The sequence below is a fragment of the Eumetopias jubatus genome, unplaced genomic scaffold, assembly GCF_037043125.1.
Source record: "Eumetopias jubatus isolate StellerSeaLion01/CBP00866 unplaced genomic scaffold, mEumJub1_p1.0 scaffold_17, whole genome shotgun sequence".
NCBI classification, from domain to species: Eukaryota; Metazoa; Chordata; class Mammalia; order Carnivora; family Otariidae; genus Eumetopias; species Eumetopias jubatus.
Genome location: NW_028274823.1, coordinates 64,387,271 through 64,414,912, shown reverse-complemented (window position 1 = coordinate 64,414,912; position 27,642 = coordinate 64,387,271). Strand labels below are relative to the sequence as shown.

Here is a 27,642-nt window from a genome sequence, read left to right as displayed (position 1 = left end):
AAGCAAACAGTCCAATTAAAAAATGGGCAGAGGGGGGCACCTGGGTGGCTCAGTTGGTTAAGCGTCTACCTTTGGCTCAGGTCATGGTCCCAGGGTCCTGGGATCGAGCCCCTCATCGGGCTCCCTGCTCCTCAGGGAGCCTGCTTCTCCCTCTCCTCCTGCCTGCCACTCCCCCTGCTTGTGCTCTCTCTCTCTGTCAAATGAATAAATAAAATCTTTAAAAAAAAATGGGCAGAGGATCTGAGTAGACATTATTCCTTTTTTTTTTTTAAGGTTTTATTTATTAGAGGAAGAGAGCATGAGTGATGGAGAAGTAGGATACCCTCCTGAGCGGGGAGCCCGACGCAGAACTCAGTCCCAGCACCCTGGGATCATAACCTGAGATGAAGGCAGACACTTAACCGACTGAGCCACCCAAGCACCCCAAATAGACGTTTTTCTATAGGAGACATGTGGATGGCCAACTGGTACATGAAAAGATACTCAGCATCATTGATCATCAGGAAATGCACATCAGACCCACAGTGAGATACATCTTACCCATGTTAGAATGGCTAATATCAAAAAGACTAGAAGTGACAATTGTTGGCTAGGATGTGAAAAAAAGAGAACCCTTGTGCACTACTGGTGGGAATGCAAATTGGTGCAGCCACTGTGGAAAACAGTATGGAGGTTCTTCAAAAAATTAAGAATAGAACTACCTTATGATCCAACAGTTCCACTTCTGGGTATTTGAAGAAAATGAAAACACTAACTTGAAAAGATATATGGACCCCATGTTCATTGAAGCATTATTTGTAATAGCCAAGATAGGGAAACAGCCTAAGTTTCCATTGATGGATGAATGGATAAAGATGTGGTACTTATACATTGGGATATTATTTAGCCACACACACACACACACACTCACACACACTCACACTGAAATCTTCCCATTTATGGCAAAATGAATGGACACAGACGGCTTTATGCTATGTGAAGTAAGTCAGAGAAAGACAGATAATGTGTGATTTTACTTACATATGGAACTTAAAAGGCAAAGAGAAAAAACCAAAAACCAAGCTCATAGGACAGATTGATAGTTGCCTTAAGTGGCGATGAGGAGGTGGTCAGAATAGATGGAGGAGGTCAGAAGGTACAAACTTGTAGTTATAAATAAGTCCTGGGATATAATGTATAGCATGGTGACTGTTGCTAATAACACTGTATTGCGTATTTGAAAGTTGCAAAGATAGTAGATCTTAAAAGTCTTCATCTGAAGAAAAAGTTTTGGGGCAGTGGGGTGGCTCAGTTGGTTAAGTATCCGACTCTTGATTTCAGCTCAGGTCATGATCTCACGGTCATGCTTAAGATGCTCTCTCTCCCTCTCCCTCTGCTCCCCACCTCTTAAAAAAAAAAAAAAGTTTTTTGTAATCATGTATGGTGTATGATGTTAAATTATTGTAGTGATCATTTTCCAATATACACAAATATCAAGTCATGTACACCTGAAACGAATATACATGTCAACTATACCTGAATTAGAAAAGAAAATATCCTGTGGGAAGCAACTACTAATGATTAGTTAACTGTGATGTATCAGAATGGGAAAGATAATCAGGACAGAAAAGACTAATTTTTTATTTTTATTTTGAAGTATAGTTGACATAGTGTTATATATTAATTTCAGGTGTACAACATAGTGATTTAACAATTCTATACATTACTCAGTGCTCACCATAAATAGTCACCATCTGTCACCACACAACATTGTTATGTTGTTATTGACTATAGTGTACTTTTCATCTCTGTGACTTATTTTATAACTGGAAGTTTGTATCTTTTAATTCTCTTCACCTATTTTGTTCATCAGCCCACCCCTCTTCCTTCTGGCCGCCACCAGTTCTCTGTGTTTATGAGTCTGTTTCTGTTGTTTTGGAAAACACTGATTTTTATGAAAGATTTATATACACTTTTATAAGAAATCCAGAGGGTTAAAACAGACAAAAAATTTAGCTCATTTGTCTTATCAGCAAGGGAGATGAAGATGGGTTAATGGAGTTGAAGCTCTTGAAGAGTGTTATGTTGCCTTTTCTGCCTAACAGTTTCCTGGCCAGGATTGATACTTTAAGAAAAAGATAAATAAAATTTAAGCTTAATTTGTTTGGTTTAGTAGCCAAAATAGATGCATTCTTGGCTTAAACATTTTTTGACTTGTTAGTGAAACCATTCATAAAGACCTGGAGTGTCTTTTACCCTTTCTTAATGAAAATGAAATATTGAGATAACAGCCTTTTCCATAAATCAGTGCATTTTGAAATACTTGGCCAAAAACCCCCCCATGTTATCAGAATTAAAATATATCACTGCCCAGACTGCTTTTAGAATCTCTCAACCAGTATTTCCATTTCAGTTGCTTCTTGTTCCTGTTTTATTTTGAATTACCAAAGAAACTTATTTATAGACTTAGTATGTTTAATGGCTGTGATTCTACCAAGAACAGTATTTAAAGAGATTAATTTTAACTTAACAGGATCTTTAAAAATTGGATTTTTTTTAAAGATTTTATTTATTTATTTGAGAGAATGAGAGATAGAGAGCATGAGAGGGAAGAGGGTCAGAGGGAGAAGCAGACTCCCTGCTGAGCAGGGCGCCTGATGCGGGGCTCGATGCCGGGACTCCAGGATCATGACCTGAGCCGAAGGCAGTCGCTTAACCAACTAGCCACCCAGGCGCCCTAAAAATTGTTTTAAAAATAAGAAGTATTGGGGTGCCTGGGTGGCTTAGTAGGTTAAGTGTCTGACTCTTGATCGCAGGGTTGTGAGTTCAAGCCCCAGCATGGAGCCTACTTTAAAAAAAAAAAAAAAGTATCAATAATAAATAAATAAATAAGAAGTATTACCAAAATAAATTTCCTATAATATCTTCAGCTAGGAAAAAAAAAACAGTTTAGTCTCCCCAACTACGTTGTGAACTTGATGGCAAGTACCACCAAGGCTTCTGTTGTCTTTTAACTAGTTTAATTTTTACAATACTCTCATTTTAGAGATGGGAAAACTGAGGCAGAAAGTTAAGAAAGCCAATTTCATGTGTCTAATAAATGTTCAAGCTGAGAGTTGAACCTAAGCAGTCAAGCTCTGTATGGAGTCTGGGCTTGCTGGGTGTCTAACAAGAACTTAGTAGGAACTGTATTTTTTTTTTTTAATAGGGAATTTGATTGCTGTGATGCCAAATGACCTAGAGTAGGTGTGTGTGTTTTTATTTATTTATTTATTTATTTTTAAAGATTTTATTTATTTATTTGATGGAGACACAGTGAGAGAGGGAACACAAGAGGGGGGGAGTGGGAGAGGGAAGCAGGCTCCCCTCTGAGCAGGGAGCCCGATGTGGGGCTCGATTCCAGGACCCTGGGATCATGACCTGAGCCGAAGGCAGAAGCTTAATGACTGAGCCACCCAGGCACCCCAGGTGTCTGTTTTTAAATGAGCTGTCACTCCTGAATTGGCAGAGTGATCAGAGATTGGACTTTACATGGGGAGGTTTTAGTGAGTTCAAGAGGAGTAGGAGATACTGTTCTCACCACTGGAGAACTTTTTCTTTGGTGTTCAAGAAACAATTTATTCTCTTACTGTGGAGCTTGAAGTTGAATTAGGGAGCTTCATAAGTATAGTACGAAGTAGAAAGTGGTTAATGTCATCAGAGACACAGATGCAGCATCAGAGCAAGGTGACCTCAGAGAGCATCTCATCCCTGCTTCTCAGTGTGTGTCCAGCTGCTTCACCTGCACCTGCTCTAGACCTACAGAATCAGTCTGCATTTTAACCAGATCCCCAGGTGATTTGTATTCCATTAAAACTTAAGCACCAGTCTGGTCCATATCTATCATTTTACAGAGCCTGAAGGATGAAGTAATTTAACTAGTTAGTGGGAAAGCCAAAACTTGAGTCCAGAGCCCTGGGTTCATGGTAGGGATGGATCTGCACTTTGCCATGCATAGTTAGGAGGTAGTTTGGAATTTCAGAGCAGGTTTGTCTCTTATGTATGGCTTTTCTTACAAAGCTCAGAAAGGTTAAGGCACCTGCAGATTGACCCCTTTTTTTCTTTTAGAAAAAGACTTAGAGCCTTGTTGATAGAGTGCCACTTGCTTTAACTACATTATCAGAACACATTACTTAGAGAAATTGTGTTGATCATAATTTAGCTTTCTTCATGTGTAGTCTCTTCCCAAAAGATCTGTATCATTTCTGGGTACTGTAAAATACTCCTGTGTTCAGAACATATAGTCATTTCTTTTACCCATTATTATTTTCAGGAATAAATTGAGGCTTAGGGGAGAAAGTTTAGTTATTATTTGAAGAATAAAAAGCCTCTGAAACAGTTGAAATGGATAATCTTGCTTTTTTTTTTTTAAAGATTTTATTTATTTGACAGAGAGAGATAGCGAGAGCAGGAACACAAGCAGGGGAAGTGGGAGAGGGAGAAGCAGGCTTCCCGCGGAGCAGGGAGCCCGATGTGGGACTCGATCCCAGGAACCTGGGATCATGACCTGAGCGGAAGGCAGACGCTTAACGACTGAGCCACCCAGGCGCCCAGATGATCTTGCTTTTAAAGAGTGTTGCTGTGTCTTCCTTACAAAAATAGAAGGGAAATGTAAACAGCAAGCATTGCCAGGAGCGCTGTTTCCTACTTTTGTCTTCACCTCTGTTTTAGATTGAGCATGATTTGCAAACATGCCCAGAATATTTCTAATCTCCGTTGCAAAACTGATTCTCTGAAGTATTTTTGTGAGGCATCTGTGGCACAGTTTTTGAAAAACATTCAAGTTAAGTCACTTTACACCTGACGGTACAGATTTGCTTTTTGCCTTCTTAAAACATTGAGGTAAAGGGGTGCTTGGCTGGCTGGCTCAGTTGGAAGAGCATGTGACTCTTGATCTCGGGGTCCTGAGTTCAAGCCCCACATTTGGTATAGAGATTACTGAAAAAATAAATAAACTTAAAATTTTTTTAAATTGTGGTAAAGCACACATAGCATAAACTATGCTCTATAATTTTTAAGTACACAGTATAGTAGCAAGTACATTCACTTGTTGTGCAACAGGTCTCCAGAACCTTTCACCTTACAAAACTGAAACTCTACACCTTCAACAACTCCTCACTTTTCTCTCCTGCCACCCCCTGTCAACCACTATTTCACTTTCTGTTCTTATGAGTTTGACTACATTAGGTACCAGTATAAGTGGGATCATACGTATTTGTCTTTGGTAACTGGCTTATTTTCTATTTTATTATTAGCATAATGTTCTCGGAGTTCATCCATGTTGTAGCATGTGTTGGAATTTCCTTCCTTTGCAAGGCTGAATACGAATTCCCGTGTGTGTGTGTGTGTGTGTGTGTGTGTGTGTCTGTACTGCATTTTGTTCCTCCACTGATCTCTTGATTCCATGTTCTGACTGCTGTGACTAACGCTGCTGCGGACATGAGTGTGCAGTGCTTTTCACCTCTTTCTTAAGAAGCTTTGCTAAATCATCTGTGAGTTTGTGAGGAAAACTACACTAGTTAGAAGAATTATGAGTTGATCATTTCTTTCTTCTTTGCTGCTAATTGTATAACCTTAGGTGAGTTATGTGGCCCCAGGGGTCTGCTGGACGTCCTTATGTCAGAAAGGGAAATATATAAAGTTGTAGGAACTTAGAAAGTGTAGCACAGATGCGAAGAGGCCAGTTACTACTTATTAATTGATTTTCCCTTACATTCGGGGGCACTTTAGTCATTTGCTTTCAGAAGTTCTGAGTTTGTTGTTTTGGTCAGTGGTACCTGAAAAAGAAATCCCTGTAATATTAAATATTTGTATAGTCAGGGGCGCCTGGGTGGCTCAGTCTGCCTTCGGCTCAGGTCATGATCCCAGGGTCCTGGGATCGAGCCCCGCACCGGGCTCCCTGCTCAGCGGGAAGCCTGCTTCTCCCTCTCCCACTCCCCCTGCTTGCAATCCCTCTCTCGCTGTGTCTCTGTCAAATAAAAAAATAAAATCTTAAAAAAATTTTTTGTATAGTTAATTCTTCAACTGTACAGTGTGCAAATTTTTATCTTAAAAACAAATAGTAACTGTAATGTTGGAAGGGAAGAATGAGTTGATGTAAGAGAAGCTTGACTTTTCTGGAAATTTCCTGATTTTAGTTATTGAACAATACAAACTAGTGAAAGGATCCACAAGATGACTTTTGTTTTGAAAGGTTGTTAAAAATCAATTCAATATACATTTTAGGTAACAATCTGTGATTATAACTCTTGGTTAATCTCTGAAGAGTGGAAGAATGTGAGTCACTGAAGTAGTTAAGTGCCTGGTGTGAAACGAATGGTTTATTGGTAGAGTTGAGAAAAGTTGCCAATCCTTTCAGATGCTACACCTCAAAGAGCTATCCATTAGATTTCTTACCGATATAGCTGTAATGGTTTGATGTGTGGGGAAAAAAGGGCATCATTTATCTTGTCCAAAAAAAAATTTTTTTTTAAAGATTTTATTTATTTATTTGACAGAGAGCACAAATAGGCAGAGAGGCAGGCAGAGGGAGAGGGAGAAGCAGGCTCTCCACTGAGCAGAGAGCCCAACGTGGGGCTTGATCCCAGGACTCTGGGATCATGACCCGAGCTGAAGGCAGCCGCTTAACCGACTGAGCCACCCAGGCGCCCCCAAAAAATTTTTTAAGTCATATCTTTTTATATAATTCAGAGGAATTTGGGAATGTTTTTCTTTTAGGCTCATCAACAGAGCAGACGAGCAGATCGTTTATTAGCTGCAGGGAAATACGAAGAGGCTATTTCTTGTCACAAAAAGGCTTCAGGTGAGTATTCTTCTAAAGAAATACTGAGTCTAAAACTGGAGGGCAGTTTCTTTTCTCCAGCCATCTCAACAATTTATTCAGAATGAAAGTCACAGTAGTAATGATGTGGTGTTGCCCTACATATACAAGGTTGACACTACTGACCCACCAGAATATCGGTTTGGATTACTTTTCATGTGAGTATGTTGGATTTCGTAGTTCCTCCTAATCTAGTCTTCCTAAACCATGAAGGTTGCATATGCCATACTGGTAAATGACTGTGGACACAGCTTTCTGAATCCAAAGATTCCTAAAGGTAGAAGTGATTGCAAGAAGTCTACCACTTTATCTTAGTTGTTATGGAAAATAAATTTCAAATAGCCGTTTTGGGTTATGAAAGTAATAACTAAATTTTAACTGATTAGTTTTCACTGAATTTGTTTTCTGAGATGCTGGTAATACTCTTTGTTTAGCTTCTTTCTGAATATTTCATTTGTACGTTCATGCCTATGGTATCATGCTGATGATCGTTTTCTTTTAGATATGAAGTTTAGAATTAATGACTTCTTATCAAACAGTTATTTTATCCCAGTCAGTTGCAGTTTAGCATATGTTGAACTCAGAAATAGATTTTTGGGGTCTGTTTTGTAAAGACTGGTTTCTGTTGGCTGATTAACGAACCTAAAAACTTCGGGGAGGGAGTGTTTTACTCATGCTACATTCAAAATAGGCCACCTTTCTTAGAGCGAGGAAGACACTTTTTTTTTCCTTCTAGGCCACTGTAATGATTAAAACCATGTTGTTTCTTGGCAGAGTGTACCCTCCAGTGTTGCCTTAGTGCTGGAATACAGACCACATGGTGGATACTGGTTTGACTAAGTTCTTTTATGTCAGTGATTTTTGCCTACACGCCTGTGATTTTCAGAGAAAATTTCAAGTCTTATTTTTAAAAGAATTAGTTTTGCCACTGAAGTGTACCCCTTCAGCAGTAAGGCTGGGGGCCTAATATGTACCCTGTAAGTCTTTGTGAATTTTTATGGTGAGTTTCATGGAGACCTTTATACAAAATTAAACTTGGCAGCTAGTGCTCTTTAAATCTTTCATAAACCATATTTTGTTGTGAATCAAATTGTTAAATTTATAGTCACCTTACAGAAAAGACAATGTACTACACTATTTAAAAAAAAAAAACAAAAACAGTGTTGTGTAGGGCGCCTGGGTGGCTTTGGCAGTTAAGGGTCTGCCTTCAGCTCAGGTCATAATCCCAGGGTCTTGGGATCAAGCCCCTGCTCAGTGGGCAGCTTGTTTCTCCCTCTGCCTGCCACTACCCCTGCTTGTACTCTCTCTCTCTCTCTCTCTGTCAAATAAAGAAAATGTTTTAAAAAAAAATGTTGTGCATGAATGCCACTGAAATCATACCTTTGATTAAATAACCCACAGTGGTTGTGGTTACATGTATATAAAATATAATACAATGGAGTGACCAGCATATGTTGTGCATTGAGCAGTAGGAGATTGAGTATATAAAAGGGAGAAAGGTCTCCTTAATTCCTAACCTACATCCCTGTCTTTTTTTTTTTTTAAAGATTTTATTTATTTATTTGAGAGAGAGAGAGCACAAGAGGGAGGAGGGTCAGAGGGAGAAGCAGGGAGCCTGATGTGGGACTCCATCCTGGGACTCCAGGATCATGACCTGAGCCGAAGGCAGACTCTTAACCGACTGAGCCACCCAGATACCCTCTACATCCCTGTCTTTATTTGAGGAGTTAAGATTGATGTTGGGCTTTACACGCCCCTTCCTACTTTCTCAGTATCTGCAGTCTGCCACATTCTCAGAGTAGAAAAGATAAAGGCAGCCTTTTGGATCCCATTAGCTCTAATGAGGGAGATAGAATTTAAGTGTGATTAGTTAATCCCACTGAGCTGATTTGATTTGGAGTTCAGACTTGGTTAAAAATAGCCTTGTGGGGCGCCTGAGTGGCTCAGTTGTTAAGCGTCTGCCTTCGGCTTAGGCCATGGTTCTTGGGATCGATTCTTGGGATTGATGGAGTCCCGCAATGGGCCCCCTGCTCAGCGGGAAGCCTGCTTCTCCCTCTCCAACTCCCCCTGCTTGTGTTCCCTCTCTCGCTGTGTCTCTCTCTGTCAAATAAATAAAATCTTTAAAAAAAAAATAGCCTTGTGTTTTAGAGTGGAGTTGTGAATGTAATGCTAGTTTGAAAATTGGCGTGGTTAGGGGTGCCTGGTGGCTCAGTCGTTAGAATTCTTACTTGTAGTCTTACACAGTCCACTTCCCTAAGTTTTTTTCACAAATAGTGAAAAGAGCAAATTTATTTTATTTATGAGTACATATTTTTAAGATTTTTGTTTTTAAGTGATTTACACCAAACGTGGGGCTGAACTTAAAATCCTGCGATCAAGAGTCACACACTACTGACTAAGCCAGCTAAGTACCCCTTAATACCCAAATTTTATTTTATTTTATTTTATTTTTTTATTTTTTATTTTTTATTTTTTTTAAGATTTTATTTATTTTTGACAGAGAGAAAGAGAGTGTACAAGCAGGAGAAGCAGCAGGCAGAGGGAGAGGGAGAAGCAGACTCCCTGCTTAGCAGGGAGCCTGACACGGGGCTCGATCCCAGGACCCCGGGATCATGACCTGAACCGAAGGCGGATGCTTAACCGACTGAGCCACCCAGGCACCCCAAGACCCAAATTTTAAATTGAAGCAGGGGACATGGTTTAAGTGACAGTGTGACTCTTGTTTGATTCTTTTGTACTTGGAGACTCAGTGTCCTTGGGTATCCTCTGCTGTCATGTTAGGATTTCAAGGTTCTACAAGGGCAGTCCAGTTGGTTTAAGGCTGGTTTTATGAAACTGTTCCATTTGTTTATAAAGTGGATTTAAAGCAAACTATAGTTCACACAGGGACACAAATGTATGCAGACATAATAGGTAGTTTAGGGTAGTTCAGACTTACTATAGGAATAAAGGGCAAAAGTTGAGAAAAATTTTTGTATGGCTAGAGCAAAGGCTGTAGAACCAACTGTTTTCTGTTGGGGAGAGACCATCCAGTTAATCTGTATCTTAAAGACTATGATAGAACCTGGCAGACAACAAAATCATTTAAAATATTTGAATTAAGAAGACAGAAACATTGCCTTGTAGTATCTGCAAAAAGGCAAAAAGGAACTTAATGTAGGGATGAGAGACACTGAAAAGTTTATAGTAAGCAAGAAATAAAAAATGGAGACTGTGCGTGATCTATTATTATATTACTTGTCATTTATACCCTGTTTTGTTCCACAGTATATAAAAGGCCTTAGAGAGGAATATAGCAAAATATAAAATGTAATTAAAAATAAGCAGATGGGGAAGCCACAGAAAGATAAAATGAGGAGTGCCTGGAAGCATAGTTCACAAAATGCACCATGAGTTCTTGCTTATTTGATAGGAGAACTTGGCTTTGAGCTTTCTAGAAGGTAGCTCAGAGAGGAAAATTAGGGATTTTTACAGTGACTTTTTAAATCCAAGTAAATTAAGTCACCCAGAAACTGATCCTAAGGTCAGAGAGAAATGTATTACTGATCATTAATGGTCTTCATAAAAGACATACTGTCCTCAGCAACTTGCTTACAATAAATAAGTCAACAGGTTCTTATGGCTCTTAACTACCTGATTCATGGTAGGTTGATGGGATAGCTCAGAAATAATTCAATAAAAGTTCTGTAGGAGGCTAAAATGATAGAGTCCAGGTATTCATGTGGGTAAAAAGACACTAATCATCAGTCTCTTGATATTTTTGTGATCAAAATGAGTAGTAGGGTTTTGATAGGTTCCTGTTTAATTTTAATCCTTCCTGATCCTATATTTCTAATTAGGCCATCTTTACTTTCTTAATTATGAAATCTACAAGGATTTTGAAGAACAAACCCCTTCAAAATGGGGTAGAGAATATCTACAGTTGGTTACCACTGACTTCTTTCTTGGAGAAGTTAGGAATCCTGTCTTAAAATCCCCACCTTGTTTCTGTTCAGGAACAGGATAACTGTGTAGCAGAATTGCTTCTAAAACTAGTTCTTTTTGTCATAGGAGTACTAAAACTCTTCCTTTGACCTGTTGATTACAAGATTATGACTGTCATATTAATGTGCCTTTTTTTTTTTAACCAGCATATCTTTCTGAAGCCATGAAGCTCACGCAGTCTGAGCAGGTGAGACAGTTTCTTAATATTTTTGATAACGGTTAGAAGGATTTTCTTGTGGAGACTTGAACTGTGTATAAAATAAAGTATTGTGCCCCTCTCAAAGCACCATAGTCCAAAATACATAAGTTGGATAAGAGAAGAGTCCTTCAAAAATTAAAACTCAGTGAACTGCTCTCAGTGTCCCAGACATGGCATGCAGAAACTTCTGTTTTTTCTTAGTTACTCCTAGATCTCAGATCACCAAATGTGTTCCTTAGAGACTTCTAGGGCCTTTCCTGAGCATTAACTCACAGAGAGTAAGCAGGTCTGGCCAATGGGAAACCAGTTGGCCTTCCCTTTGCATGCCAAAAATAATTTAAATCTGAATTTGTCTTTTTCCTGAACTCCTAAGCAGTTCTGGTACCTTTAAATTTTGTTTCACCAACGGTTTACATTTCTTCTGTGTTTGGGGAGGGCCTACCTAGGTTTTGAAAATACGTTTATCCAAAGATGATTTTCTGATTATAAAAGTGGCAGGGTACATAGGAGATACTCAGTAGTGTTTGTCTAATTGAATTAAGGAGATCCTTAGGGGATATCAGAGGGCAGGGAAAAAATACCGCTTCCTCAAACTGAACCAAGAGAACCTGAAAGTTACGTTCTATTCTGTGCTCTTCCCTTGGTATAGAACTGCTCATGTTAGCCACATAATACAAACATGCACTGAGCCTCCTGAACCACTGTTAATAAAAAGGGATTTTAGCTGGGGCGCCTGGGTGGCTCAGTTGGTTAAGTGTCTGACTTTTTTTTTTTTTAAAGATTTTCTTTATTTGTCAGAGAGAGCAGAAGCAGGGGGAGCGGCAGGCAGAGGGAGAAGCAGGCTCCCTTTTGAGCAAGGAGCCTGATATCAGGTAGGACTCGATCCCAGGACCCCAGAATCATGACCTGAGCCAAAGGCAGATGCTTAACCGACTGAGCCACCCAGGCATCCCTAAGCATCTGACTCTTGATTTCAGCTCAGATCATGATCTCAGGGTCCTGGGATCGAGCCCTACCCTGGGCTCTGCACTCAGCCTGGAGTCTGCTTAGAGATTTTTCTCTCTCCTTCTCCCCCCCCCCATCTTTCTCTCTAATAAATAAATCTTTAAAAAAAGATCTTAACTAGTTGTAGAATGACTAAAGAGGAAAGTTTTCTAATTTTAAGCTTAGTACAAATGGCATTTCAGAGGGGTAGGGTTGTTCAAAAGAGTTCTTATTCAATATGTTGATTTGGAAAGGACTTCTGACTTTCTGAATGAATGGGGGTTTGTATATGAATAAAAAAGTTAGCTTATCTAAGGTAGAAAGGCCCAGTTATTTTGTTTTTGCTTTTTTGTTTAAAAAATTTTAAAACATCATATCAGAATAGAATTCTGATTGAATCACATTGTCATTATTTTTTATTTTTTTAAAGATTTTATTTATTTATTTGACAGAGAGACACAGCGAGAACAAGAACACAAGTAGGGGGAGTGGGAGAGGGAGAAGCAGGGTTCCCGCTGAGCAAGGAGCCCGATGTAGGGCTCGATCCCAGGACCCTGGGATCATGACCTGAGCCGAAGGCAGACACTTAACGACTGAGCCACCCAGGTTGCCCCTATTATTATTATTTTTTAGACCATTGTTTTTCTCACTTAGAATTTTTTTAAAGCACCCAGTATGGTTAATAGAATGCCATAGCATTTTAAACAAAATATTAAAAGCTTTTCCCCCCACACACTTCCCTGAGAATATGTTACTTTTACAAGTAGAAAATTGTTAACAGAAAGTTTCCACAAATACTCATTGACAAAAAACATGTTCAGCATAGAAAATGTGGAAAATACAGTTGAGTCTTGAACAACTTGAGGCTTACAAGTGCCAGCCTCCTAAATAGTCGAAAGTCTGCCTAAACTTCCCCCCCATCCAAAACTTAATTACTGATATTCTGTAGACCAGAAGCCTTAACAATAACATAAACAGTTGATTACACATACTGTGTATGTTGCATGATTATATACTGTATTCTTATATAACCATAAGCTAGAAAAAAAAAATAAAATCAGAAGAAAGAGAAAATATGTTTAGCATACTGTCCTGTATTTGTCGACTCTATATAGGTTAAGGTTTCTGTTGTCTGTTTATGGGATGAATTGTCTGTTACTACTGACATCAGTACTGTAGATGTTACATGTGTTACTGACATGAGACATCAAAAATGAAAATGTGAAGAAAACTCATTTGCAGGTATAACAAACAATTCATGCACTGAAAGCAAAGAAGCAGCAATATGGTTGCTTTATGGTAGACTAGCCTAAACACTAATGTATGACTCATTCATTATAGAATGTTTATGTTGTATAGTATTACAGTCATATTCATAATACAGTGTTGGAAACATTGTTACATCTTAAAAAACACACCTGTGATGATAGACTAATATGTGGTTTCTCCCGTTTACGGGAGAGGCGTACCGAATGGTAATGTAATTCTTTGAAAGCAAGGTCATAAAATGGTAAGAAAACTTCATCATTATGCCCATGTAAAGGTAGACTGCTTCCACACAAGGCTTGCACACGGTGTCAGACACAATAAATGAATACTTCAGCGATGTTGAGGACGCAGAAACATTTCATACGGTTCTTGCAGCATAGTTACTAGATTTTCACATGAAGCTGCTCACACACAGGTAAGTTCATTAACTATATGGCATGATTTACTCTTCATTAAGTGGAAGGAGATCATAAGGTTTTTGCGTTATCATCATAAAGGTTTTTTTTTTTTTTCCTTTTTAAATAGGCATTTGTTCACAAATCTGGTTGACTGGGCTCAGCTGGGCAGTTATCAGTTGGGGTGGGGAGCTCTCGTGCAGTCAGATGGTGGTGGCTGATGATGTCATCTCGGAGGTGGCTTCTGTCTGGTGCTGGGCTAGGGAGACTTAGCTCGGCCTGAGACAGCTGGGGCTCCTCAGGTAGCACGGCATCGTTCTCCTCCTCCTCCTCCTCCTCCTCCTCCTCCTCCTCTCTCTGGTCTCTGTGACCTGGCCACGTGGCAGTTAGGTTTCCCAGCATTGTCCCTTCTTCTGCATTGTTCCTTGAATTGACTACAAAGGCCCACCCAGGTTTGAGGGGAGGGGCATTAGACTCCATCCCTTGATAGGACTGTTCAAAAGTTTATAGACATGTTTTAAAACTACCACAGTGGGGCCGTACTGCCCTGGTCGGTCACACCTCAGCTTTGCCTTTTGGCTGTGTGACCTTGGGCATGTTCCTGAGTCTCTCTCTTCCTCAACTGCCATCCATTCATTCATTCATTCGTTTGTTTATTTTTAAGTTTGGTTGATAATTCAGTGTTACATGAATTTCAGGTGCACAGCATAGTGATTTGACAATTCTGTGTATTATGCAATGGTGACCATAAGTATAGTTCCAATCTCTCACCATACAGTGTTTCTTCAATGACTGGATTCCCTGTGGTGTACTTCTCATCTTCATGACTTACTTACTTTATAATGGAAGTTTGTACCTCTTAATCCCTTCACCTATTTCGTCCATCAACCCATCCCCCTCCCCTGTGGCCACCACCAGTTCTCTGTATTTGAGTCTGTTTCTGTTTGTTCAGTTGCTTTTTAGATTCCACATATAAGTAAAATCATATGGTATTTATCTTATCCTTGTTTTATTTGCGTAGTGTGAGACCCTCTAGGTCCATCCGTGCTGTCACAGGTGGTAAGATCGCATTCTTTTTAATGGCTGGATAATATTCTACTGTTCATATACACCACATCTTTTTTTATCTCTTCATCTCTCCATAGACACTTAGGTTGTTTCCATATCTGGGCTATTGTAAATAATGCTTCAGTGAACGTAGGGGTGCGGAGATCTTTTCCAGTTAGTGTTTTTGTTTTCTTTGGGTTAATACCTAGTAGTGGAATTACTGGGTTCTATGGTGGTTCTATTTTTAAATTTTTAAGGAACCACCATAGTGGCTGCACCAGTTTGCATTCCCGCCAGCTGTGAACGAGGGTTATTTTTTCTCCACATCCTCTCCAACACCTGCTGTGTCTTGTGTTGTTGATTTTAGCCATTTTGAGAGGTGTGAGGTGATACCTTATTGTGGTTTTCATTTGCATTTCCCTGATGGATAGTGATGTTGAGCATCTTTTTATGGGTCTGTTGGCCATGTGGATGTCTTTTTTGGAGAAATGTCCATTCGTGTCTTCTGCCCATTTTTTAGTTGGATTTTTTTTTCATAAAGAGTTTTATGAATGCTTTATATATTTGGATATTAATCCCTTATTGGATTCATCATTTGTGAATACGTTCTCCCATATTGTAGGTTGTTGCCTCTTCATTTTGTTGATGGTTTCCTCCTTGTGCAAAAGCTTTATATTTTGATATAGTCCCATTTATTTTTGCTTTTGTTGTCCTTGCTTGAAGAGGCAGATCCAAAAAATAATCACTGAGACCAGTGTTAAACAACTTACTGCTTATGTTTTTTCCCAGGAATTTTAGGTTTCAGGTCTCACATTTAGGTCTTCAATTCATTTTGAGTTTATTTTTGTGAGTGGTGTAAGAAAGTGGTCCAGTTTCATTCTTTAGCATGTAGTGGGCCAGTTTTATTAAAGAGACTGTCTTTTCCCCATTGTATATTCCTGCCTCCTTTGTCATAGATTAGCTATATGTGCATTTATTTTTGTGATCTCTGTTCTGTTCTGTTTGATCTCTGTGTCTGTTTTTGTGCCATACCATACTGTTTTGATTACATAGGTTTGCAATATAGCTTGAAATCTGGAGTATAGTACCTCCAGCTTTGTTCTTTTTTTTTTTTTTTAAGATTTTAATTTGTGAGAGAGGGAGAGAGCATGACTGGGGGAGGGGCAGAGAGAGAGGGAGAAGCAGACTCCTCACTGAGCAGGGATGTCCCCCACCAACTTGGGGCTCGATCCCAGGACCCTGAGATCATGACCTGAGCATGACCAGGCAGATGCTTAACCGACTGAGCCACCCAGGTGCCTCCAGCTTTGTTCTTTATCAAGATTGCTTTGGTTACTTGGGGTCTTTTGTGTTTCCATATAAATTTTAGGATTATTCTAGTTCTTTGAAAAATGTCATTGGTATTTTGATAGGGATTGCATTGAATCCGTAGATTGCTTTGGGTAATATGGACATTTTAATAGTATATCTTTCTATTTATTTGTGTCATCTTTAATTTTTTTTTCATCCATGTCTTAGTTTTCAGAGTATAGGTCATTTTCACCTCTTTGATTATAAATTTATTTTTAGATATTTTATTCTTTTTGATGTAATTATAGATGTGATTGTTTTCTTAATTTCTGCTACTTTGATACTAGTGTTTAGAAACATGATGGATTACTGTATATTTTGTATCCTGCAGCCTTACTGGAATCATTTATTCTCATACTTTTCTGGTGGCTTCTTAGGGGTTTTCTCTATATAGTATTCTGTCATCTGCAAATAGTGACAATTTTATTTCTTCCTTACCAATTTGGATACCTTTTATTTCTTTTTCTTATTGCTGGGGCTAGGACTTCAGTACTACATTGAATAAGTGGCAGGGGTTGATATCCTTATCTTGTTCCTGATCTAAAGAGGGAAAACTTTCAGCTTCTAACCATTGAGTATGATACTAGCTGTGGGTTTTTCATATATGGCCTTTATTATAAAAGTTGAGGCATCTTCCCTCTAAACCCATTTTGTTGAGAGCTTCTTTATCAGGAATAGATGTTGAATTTTGTCAAATGCTTTCTCTGCTTCTGTTGAGATGATTGTATGATTTTTATCTTTCATTTTGTTAACCTGGTATTATCTGGTTGATATATTTGCAGATATCAACAGTCCTTAGAGCCCTGAAATAAATCCCACTAGATTGTGGTGTGGTGGATGATCCTTTTAATGTGTTGTTGATTTGGTTTGCTAATACTTTGCTAAGTTTTGCTAATTTTTTTGCTAATACTTTGCTAATTTTTACATCTGTGTTCATCAGGAATATTAGTCTCTAATTTTCTTTTTTGTAGTGTCTTTGTCTGGTTTAAGTATCCGGATAATGCTGGCCTCACAGAATTTGGAAGCTTTCCTAGCTCTTCTATTTTTTGTAATAGGTTCAGAAGGATAGGTATTAACTCTTAAAAAAAAAAAATGGTAGAATTCACCTGTGAAGTCATCTGGTTCTGGATTTTTGCTTGTTGGGAATTTTTGATTACAGATTCAGTTCAGTTACTAGTAATCAGTCTGTTAAATTTTTCCATTTCTTCCTGATTCAGTTTTGGGAAGTTATATGTTTCTAAGAATTTATCCATTTCTTCTAGGTTGTCCAATATGTTGACATGTAAGTTTTTGTAGTAGTTTCTCATAATCCTTTGTATTTCTATGGTATTTGTTGTAACTTCTGTTTTCATTTCTGATTTTATATGTAGGTGTCCTCTTTTTTTGACGAGTGTTGAAGGTTTATCAATTTTGTTGTCTTTTCAGAAAACCAGCTCTTCGTTTTTTATCTTTTCTATTTTTTAAAGTCTCTATTTCACTTATTTCCGAAACTCTGATCTTTATAATCTCCTTCCTTCTATTTATTTTGGGCTTTCTTCTTCCTTTCTAGTTCCTTTATCTGAAGGGTTAGATTGAGATTTCTCTTGTTTCTTGAGGTCGTCAGTATCACTATTAACTTCCCTTTTGCTTTTGCTGTGTTCATAGTCTTTGAACTGTTGTGTTTTCATTGCTCCATGTCTTTTTTTGGAGTCCCCTTTGATTTTTCATTTGCTGACCTTGCTTAGTAGCATGTTTTAGCCTCCACGTGTTTGTGTTTTTTCCAGTTTTCTTCTTGTAGTTGATTTCTAGTTACATACTCTGGTGGTTAGAAAAGATGCTTGAAATGATTTCAGTCTTAAATTTATTGTGGCCTAACGTGATTTATCCTGGAGACTGTTTCATGTGCATTTGAGAAGAGTGTATATTCTATTGCTTTTGGATGGATTTAAGTCCATCTGGTCTAATTTGTCTTTCAAGGCCAGTGTTTCCTTATTAATTTTATGTCTGGATCTATCTTTTGGTGTAAGTGGGGTGTTAAAAGTTCCCTGTTACTCTGTTACTGTCAGTTTCTCCCTTTGGGTCTGTTTAATATTTGGTTTATGTATTTAGGTATTATGTATTTAGGTTTATGTATTTATTCATGCTCCTATGTTGGCTGCGTAAATGTTTCCAGGTGTTTCCTTCTTGTTGGATTGATCCTTTATCATTGTGTAACGCCCTCCTTTGTCTCTTATTACTGCTTTTGTTTTACAGTGTATTTCTCCTGATATATTGCTACTGCAGCTTTTATTCTGTTCTGTTTGTGTGGAATATCTTTTTCCATTCCTCCGCTTTTAGTCCATGTGTCTTTAGGTTGGGAGTAAGTTTGTCGTAGGGAACATGTATGTAGGTCCTTTTTTTTGTAATCCATTCAACTACCCTACCTGTTTTGATTGGAGCATTTAGTCTGTTTACATTTAAAGTAATTATTGGTTGGTGTGTGTTTATTGCCATTTAAAACATTGTTTTTTTGTTGTTTTGCATTTCTTGTTCTTTTCTTCTATTGCTCTCTTCCCTTGTGATTTACCTTCTTGAGTGTTATCATTGGATTCCTTTCTGTGCATTCACTTTATCACCCCCACGCACACACGTTTTTATGTTTTTGACATCTGTTTTATACCTTTTTATTTAATGAGTCCCTTAACTAATTATAGTAGATTTTGTCGACTTTGGTCTTTTAACCCTCATACTAGCTTTATCCGTGGTTGGTCCACTTCCTTTCCTATGTTTTTCCTTGCTGGCGAGATTTTTTTCTTTCATGTGTTTTATTTCTAGTTTTGGTCTTTTCCACTTTAATGCTTCTTGTAACCGGTTTAGTGGTGATGAGCTCCTTTAGCTTTTGTTTGTCTGGGACACTCTTTTATCTCTCCTTCAATTCAGAATGCTAGCCTTGCTGGGTATTTGTTGATTCCTTTCAGCACTTTGAGTATATCGTGCCGCTCCTGGCCTGCAGACCTTTTGCTTAGAATCCACCTGATTCTGGAAATGTGCAAATACTAGAATAAAACAGAACAAGCATCCCATACTGTTCAGTAACTGAACACAGTTACTCTTCTTTGGCAGAGGATTCAGTAACTGGATTGGATCATCTTTGTAACAACATCTAGTTTTTAGGGTTCAGGATTCAATAACTGAACACATCTCTTTGGCAGAGGATTTACTGTAACATTCCCACCAGAGGCCTAGCCTTCCCCTCTTTTGTAACTGGCATCTTGCTGTGATGTGGATGGAATTGCATTAAACCTGTATAGCGATTTGGGAAGAATTGACACCTTTCGTATTCCAGGTTTTCGTGCGGCAGGTGACATCTGCCCCGGTTGAGCCTCCTCTGTGGCGGCTCCACAGAGGGCTGGCCTCGGAAGGTCAGGGGGTGTCCTGCTGAGGCCCCGCGGCTGCTCCCGTGCTTTCTTTGGGAGGAATGGGAGAGAGCCAGCCTTCTCCCTCCTCTCCCCGCTACGCCGCCAGGGGTTTCTGCCCTTGGCATGGGGACCCAGGGACTTGCAGGCATGCTTTGTGCAGACACGAGCACCGCCAGAGCATTTATCTTAAGAGGCCAGAGCCTTTCCGGCATTTAGGAGAGATCGTGTCAATGACCAGGGCCTTAGTTGGTCCTAAACAGAGTACCAGGCAAATAAAACATGTTCTCCATTTCCTTCCAGATACCGTAATTGGTATTATTTGTCAGGACTCTAGTATTGTTAGTGTGAATCAGGGTTGTGATGTTAGAAGACCTAACAAGACCTTAGGGGAAAAATAGATGATCACATTTTTGCACTGTCTTCCTCACGGTGGTGGTCAGAAAAACACACTTCCAGGCAGGAGTTTTGCACTTTCCTAAAATTTGTACCACGTGATCTGTGGTCAGCTCTCCTAGGATTTTTTTGGTCCCCCTCCTCCTTAGTGACACTTCTCCAGTCTGTGCTTCTACTCCAGAAACCGAGAATGAAATGTGTTGAAATTATGAAAACTTGTCTGTGATCTCTGTCCTCCAGCTGCATCCTGTACTTGGTTCAGTTGCAGAAGAAAGAGTAGCTGTGTTCAGTTATTGAATAGTATGGGATGCTTGTTCTTTTTCATTCTAGTATTTGAATATTTCACGTTGGTCTTTTTATGGGACTCATGTACGTTGGAAAAGTGTTTTCATTTCTGAAATTGCCAAACTGTTTCCCATGTTGCTCCTCCCAGTTGCCGCTGCAGTTCCGGTGATGGCGGATGGCGGACTTTACACCGCTGTTGATAGAACATGATCATTTTGATGGTGAAAATAAAATTGATTTAGGGATGCCTGGGTGGCTCAGTCAGTTAGGCGTCTGCCTTTGGCTCAGGTCATGATCCTGGGGTCCTGGGATCGAGCCCCGCATCAGGCTCCCTGCTCAGTGGGGAGCCTGCTTCTCCCTCTCCCCCTGCTTGTGCTCTCTCACTCTCTCTGACAAAATCTTTAAAAAAAAAAACAAAAAAAGAAAATTGATTTATATAATTAATAACATCCCAATGTTATTTTATAGTTGAGGTTATATAGTTTTCATCTAAACCAGTGTGCAAAGATCTGTACAGAAATGATATAAAATAAAACCACCTGAAAAATTAGATGTTACAAAGGTGAGGAAGGAGATTTACCAAAAAAAAAAACCCCCACAAAAACCCATCTGATAACCCTGTGGGGATTCCCTTATATGTAACTAGTTGTTTTTCTCTTGCTGCTTTTAAGATTCACTTTATTTTTAATTTTTGACAGTTTAATTATAATATGTCTTGGTATGGACCTCTTTGGGTTAAGTTTGTTTGGGGCTTTTTTTGATTCCTGGACCTGATGTCTGTTTTCTTCCTCATGTTAAGGAAGTTTTCAGCTATTTCTTTTTTGTTTTAAGATAAAAATTATTTTTGAAAAGCTCTATTCCTTTTTTTTTTAATTTTAAGGGTAAAATTTAGTGATTCATCAGGTGCGTATAACACCCAGTGCTCATCACAAGTGTCCTCCTTAATGCCCATCACCCAATTACCCCATCCCCCTACCCACCTCCCCTCCAGCAACCCTGTTTGTTTCCTAGAGTTTGGTATCTCTTATGGTTTGTCTCCCTGTTCTCATCATATTTTATTTTTCCTTTCCCCTATGTTCATCTGTTTTGTTTCTTAAATTCCACATATGAGTGAAATCATATGGTATTTGTCTTTCTCTGACTTATTTCGCTTAGCATAATACCCTCTAGTTCATCCATACCATTGCAGATGGCAAGATTTCATTCTTTTGATGGCTGAGTAGTATTCTGCTGTATATATATACCACATCTCTTTATCCGTTCATCTGTCAGTGGACATCTGGGCTCTTTCCATAGTTTGGCTATTGCAGTCGTTGTAATTATTTCATGTAAGTTTTCTTATTATGCTTTGTTGTCCCAGAGATCTCTTAAATAACTATCCTCATCCAAAAAAATTTTTCTTTTGTTGTTGATTTTGGGTGATTTCTACCCTTTCAGATGGCTGATCTGTTCTTCTGTATCATCTAATCTGTTTATTCCCTGTAGTGTATTTTTTGGTTATTGTATTCTTCTGCTCTGCTTGGTACTTTCTTATTGTAGAGAGATTTTCTGTCTCTTTGTTGAAGATTTACGTTCATCCATTCTTCTCCCAAGTTTGATGAGCATCTTTATGACCATTACTTTGAACTGTTTATGGGGTAGATTGCTCATCTTTGTTTTATTTGTTTTTCTGAGGGTCTGTCTTGTTCTTTCATTTAGAATGTGTTCTTCTGTCTCCTTATTTTGACTAACTGCCTTTATTTCTGTCTGTTAGGGAGCTCACCTTCATCTCCTGGTCTTGACGGAGTGGCCTTATGTAGGAGATGTCCTGTGGGGCTCAGAGGTGCAGTCCTCCGTAATCCCCTTTGTGGCCTGCAGGGACCCTCTTTGTGGCGGGGCCATGACTGCTGTGGGTGGGAGTGGCCTCTGGCCCAGCTGAGACCTAATACTTGTTTTGAAAAAATTTGAGGCTCTGTTGAATAGCAAACATAGTATGTAAATTTTAAGTGTTATAAAGTTATTCAGAAAGGAGGATAGGATCTTGGGATTATATTCATTGGATATTACTAAAGAGACTTAAATGTTAAATGATCCCTTTCCTTCTGTGTAATAGGCTCATCTGTCACTGGAATTGCAAAGGGATAGCCACATGAAACAGCTCCTCCTCATCCAGGAGAGGTGGAAAAGGGCCAAGCGGGAGGAGAGACTGAAAGCCCAGCAGAGCACAGACAGGGAGGCGGCTGCCCAACTGCAGGCATCTCCCAAGCCCTCTTCTGAGGACGCCGAGGGCCAGAGTCCCCTTCTCTCTGAGAAATACAGCCCTTCCGCGGAGAAACATCTGCCTGAAATTCAGGGGGTCTTTGACAGGGACCCAGACACTCTCCTGTTTTTACTTCAGCAGAAGCGTGAGCCGGCAGAGCCGCGCATCGGAAGCAGAGCCCCCAAAGATGATAAGACAGTTATAGAGGAGCAGGCAACCAAGATTGCCGATTTGAAGAGGCATGTGGAATTCCTTGTGGCTGAGAATGAAAGATTAAGGAAAGAAAATAAACAGCTGAAGGCCGAAAAGGCCAGACTTCTAAAAGGCGCAGTAGAGAAGGAGCTGGGTGTCGATGCTGACTTCGTAGAAAAGTCGGAGCTGTGGAGCTTGCCGCCACCTCCCGAGACTGCCGAGGCCTCGTCCGGTTGGCAGAGCCTGGCTGCGAGCGCGGGGAGGGCCAAGGACATCCCCATACCCAGTCTCCCGCCCCTGGATTTCCCATCTCCAGAACTTCCCCTTATGGAGCTCTCGGAGGATCTTCTGAAAGGATTTATGAATAATTGAAATGGAAGGCCAGACAAGAGCTGAGAAGACAAGACAAAATGATAGAGTAATACAGTTCATCCAGAAAAAAAAAAAAAAGGGAAAACCACACGGGGGGTGATAGCAGAGACGCGCCGTGGGGTGGGGGGGGCACGCGGGGCCGGGAAACGCTCACTGTGACGCGTCCCGTGTGCAATTGAGCACTGGCGCTGAGGACTCCAGACGGGGCAGACACCAGGCTCCCCGGGGGCTCCCTCTCTCCTGATACAAACCAAATGGCTACCTGGAATAACTTTTTCAAGCAACAGTTATTTTTCTTATCTTCAGGGTTAAAATGTATAAAAGTATGTTATGTATAATTAATCTATAATGCCATAAATGATAATGCAAAACCTAAAGAATATGGCGGCCTGAGGGGCCACCTTGTATTTGAAACATGCTTTCTATCATGCATTGACTCTATGCATTTTGTTATGCACATTTCATTTGTTGAATAAGGTGTGTAAGACACACCTTTCTAGATGAAACTCTGCCACACTTTGCACTACTCATGAGAACCTCAAGACTATCAAGAGAAATATTTAAATTTCCATTTTATGAAGAAAGGAACCAAATTGTTATGTTTGTTTGTTTTTTTTAAATTACCAGTTTACATAATTAATCAGGGTGCATTTTAAGTTCTGTTTTGTTTATTGTTTAAATGTATCATTTGAAAGTACTAAGGACATATCCTTTACTGATGCATGAGTGGAAGTGATGGTAGTTGGCATTGTTTGATTGTAAGAAGTCAATAAAGTAATTGTGTTTTATACCTTTGTTGAATGTGGTTGGCAGTTGATAAGCAGGTTTTGGGTGGCTCCTCTGTTGTCAGTTCTGCATATGCCCTTGAAGAGATTCAGCCAGGTGATTCCTTGTGTTTGTTAAAGTCGTGCTTCAGGGCTTCAGGGCGTGTGTCCGTTTCCCCTACGACAGAGTGGGGTGGACAGGGAGCTCCTGAGGTTTAAGTGTGCCCCCTCTTCTTGCCCCGCCACACGGACAGTGCGCAGGCAGGGGGTGGCTGTACCCTGGCCCCCCGGCTCAGCCTCAGACATTCCCGGAGGGAGGGAGAGGAGGACGACGTGAGCGCAGCCCGCGGCTACAGGCCACGGGGTGTGTTTAAAGCCTAGACTGTGTTCACTGTGTGGAATTGTGGGAGTGCCAGACAGATGCCGGACCCCACACTGCCTCAGAGACCGACCTCAGGGACAGTGGGGCCGAGGGGTAGGACTGGGCTCATGTTTGGCGATGAAACTGGCAGGAGGAGCATGAGATGGAAGTGAGCTTGTGGAGGCCACGTTTTTTTCATGTCTCATCTTGCTGTGGGTGAAACCAAAAATAAACTAGCTTCTTAAAAGACTTCCTATTCTGTTAAAGTTATGTCAGTTTGTCCGTCTCAGTGTTGTAATATCAAAGATTCAGAGTATTTTGCTTGCCTAACCTTCCTCACAAAACTTCAGATTTTAAGTTTGTGCCCCAGGGGCGCCTGGGTGGCACAGTCAGTTAAGCCTCTGACCCTTAGGTCATGATCTCAGGGTCGTGAGTTCAAGCCCCACGTTGGGTTCCAGGCTGGGCCTGGAGCCTGCTTAAAAAAAAGTATAAAAGTTTGTGCCCCAAAGAAACTCACCCAGCTCACCATTTCTCTCCCGAAACTGAGCTTTGCTGTATTTTGACCTGAACCTTTTCTAAGTCAATCCCCCCTCGCCCGGCCAGCGTGCCCTGGCCCCCCGCCCTCCGCTCACTTTCGGCACTTGGACCTGTTCGTCAGAACCCCGTTCTGAGCGTCTCCAGAGCAAGTGCGCGTTGCATGGACTTCTGCTTAATGTTATTCTGAAGCTCTCACACTAGTGCGTATCTGGTTTATTCCGTTGAGTTTTGTGCTTGAATCTGTTAACAGAACGTATGTGCCTCTTGACCAGCATGACTGGCACCTTTGCAGCAGTCTCACGGTGTCTTCCATAGAGTAGATAATGAAATAAAAAACCCTTGTTTTGTTTAATTGAAAGACCCAGCCTCTGGGCACATGGCCCCGCTGCCTGCCGGGCTTTCCCGTGTTCCTGGGTCTTCATTTAGCTTGAGAATAGCCTGTTGGCACGGAATGACAACGCATTCTGCTTGTACCGGATTCTTAGCGGGCTCTTGTCCTAACTTACTTGGTGGTGGCCTCTCGCTGTTGACCACATAACCAGCTGCATGTTAGAAAGGCCGGGAAGTTTCTCACTGTCAGCTTTTCACAGAAGGACAACAGACATTTCGTTCAGAAAGTAAGTGGTATGTAGAAAGTCTCGGCCATCCTGCCATGGTAACCACAGGTCATGCCTCCTGCCTGGAAACCATGCTTAAGAGGAAACAAGATATTTTCAAGATCGTTCCTTCAGAGCCATTGTCTGTCCCGCATGTTTTATCAAGGTTATTGAGATAATGAAAATACTTCGTCTCTAAGTCAATTCAAAATATTAAATCCATTATGTTCTGCTTTTAACACTTTGTAGGTACTGCTTTTAATATATTTTGTGTGCCATAAATTTTTTTTTTTAAGATTTTACTTATTTGACAGAGACACAGCGAGAGAGGGAACACAACAAGCAGGCGGAGTGGGAGAGGGAGAAGCAGGCTTCCTGCGGAGCAGGGAGCCCGATGCGGGGCTCGATCCCAGGACCCTGGGACCATGACCTGAGCTGAAGGCAGATGGCTCAACGACTGAGCCACCCAGGCGCCCCGTGTGCCATAATTTTTAAAGCTGACTTGATAAGAAACAAATTGAGGCTCAGAAGTTTGTGACTTAGGTGAAGTTTTCTCCCAGCGTCGGAGCCGAGCCAGGAGGGAAGCGGCCTAGCAGTCCCGTGCTGTCCAGGGCCACGCGGGGCCGAGTTGGCTAGTTTCCCTACTTGGGCTCAGTGACCTGGTCATTCACATTTCTCTGCAGGCACACACGGTATCCCTGGGCCTCAGCTACTCTGCTTCCCGAGTGTTTGGAGCTGAAAGTGGTCTCTACCCTCAATTGTAGAAAGCCTCATCTCCCTTTTCATTTGTGGGGAGTCGTGATTAAAGTTTTGTTGTTTCAGAAGATGAAGGTGAATACTAGCTTGGGGCAGTCAGCCTTAGGATGATTATAATACTTGAAGAGCCAAGGGCTTACGAACTGTAATAGCAGCTACTACTGGGTCATTTTAGACCAGTAGGGTATAGATGTGAAGACTAAAAGTGATCACTGTTATATTTTGTCATAGTCCCAGTGTAGCCTAATTGGAGACCTCTGCAGGGGCCCAGTGGCATGGTTTAGAAAAGGAGAGTGTCTTCAAGATTTGTCTACTTTGTCCCAGTTGGAACAGTAGCCTTTAAGCGTCACCGCTGAACAAGTAAGCAGTGCCATCTAGTGGACGGTGAGAAACTCTCCTGGTTCATGTTGGTCAAAGGGGTCCGTGGGCAGCAGAGGTAAAAAATCCTCAGATGGGCACGAGTAAATGCCTCATATTTAAATACTCCTCTAGTATTTAGTAAATATTCTCATATTCAAGAGTCATTTGTAGATATGTATAGACAGAAAAAAAATCCTCAAATCAGTGTAATCTGAACACAGGCACCAGATATTTAACACAGGCCATCTTTCCTTCTGCCCCTAAAACTATGAAGTAGCTAGTGTAGCCTTCACGGGAGAAGTAAGGGCGATCAGAGGATGGGGAAATGGCTTTCTTGGTAGAGAACAGCATGAACAAAAGTATGGAGTCAGAAATGGGAAAGAGGAACTGTAAGTTGGTCAGAATCCTATCATGGCAAGACACATGAAATTTGGTGGAGGCTCATGCGGATTGTCCTTTCATTTCCTAAAAGGGAGGGGGTCAGGATCAGGTCCTGGTCTTAAGAAGTGGAAAATATTTGGAATATGCTTCTCTGTTGTAGATGTTAAGTTGGAAAAAGAAGGTAGGGTATTCTTGTTATGACAGGGATAAAAATTGAAGGAATCAAGGATACAAATGAGAATATCTTTAAGGTTACCGAACAGTCCAAGATGTGCAAAGGATACAAGACAGGTTAGATGATGAGGGAGTGGGGTAGGACTGAAGTACTAAAGCCTCGTGAGGCGTTTCCAAAGGTAAAGGATACATTCGGGGCGCCTGGGTGGCTCAGTCGTTAAGCGTCTGCCTCCGGCTCAGGTCATGATCCCAGGGTCCTGGGATCGAGCCCCGCATCGGGCTCCCTGCTCAGCAGGAAGCCTGCTTCTCCCTCTCACCCTCCCCCTGCTTGTGTTCCTGCTCTCGCTGTGTCTCTCTGTCAAATAAAATCTTCAAAGGTAAAGGATACTTTCTAAAACAAGGAAAGGGAGGTTGTAGCCTGGAAAAGGGGTTCTTGGTTTGAGGAACCAGACAACTTTTAGGCCTATGCTCCTTTGAAGTCAATTCCCCAAAGAAAAATTTTGCTGCTGAGGGTATTATGAAGTCCCAGAGCCTCTGTTGCCACCAGTAATCTTTTACTGGCTTTGGATCAGATAATTCCCGGTTCTTACGAGTTCTTATGAGGAAATGGCTGTTCAGGGAGGGGCCTATTTGAAACAGATGTTAACCTCTGCCCCCAAACCCTTTAGTTTTAGGGTTAAAACTAAATAAACTATGGAGGCAGCAAGAAATTGAGCGAGATATGGGTCACAGACCCCTTTTCATCTTTAGGTAGTTTTCACTTATTTAAATACCCAACACTTTGGTTTT

General features: G+C 40.6%; 1 protein-coding gene across 5 annotated transcripts in view; it reads left to right on the top strand.

Moving 5' to 3' along the window:
- Positions 1-23,712, top strand: part of NRBF2 (nuclear receptor binding factor 2) — a 33,469-nt gene extending 9,757 nt beyond the window's left edge. For 2 of the 5 annotated variants that reach the window (XM_028123983.2, XM_028123985.2), the window contains 3 exons: positions 6,736-6,820; positions 10,969-11,009; positions 22,214-23,712. In XM_028123983.2, the coding sequence (XP_027979784.1) occupies positions 6,736-6,820; positions 10,969-11,009; positions 22,214-22,924 (837 nt within the window). In that variant the 3' untranslated portion in view covers positions 22,925-23,712. Of the gene's footprint in view, positions 1-273; positions 525-6,735; positions 6,821-10,968; positions 11,010-22,213 lie in introns of all 5 variants that reach the window. The other 3 variants (XM_088020061.1, XM_028123984.2, XM_088020060.1) reach the window with 3 other exon arrangements.
- Positions 23,713-27,642: the final 3,930 nt, after the last annotated feature.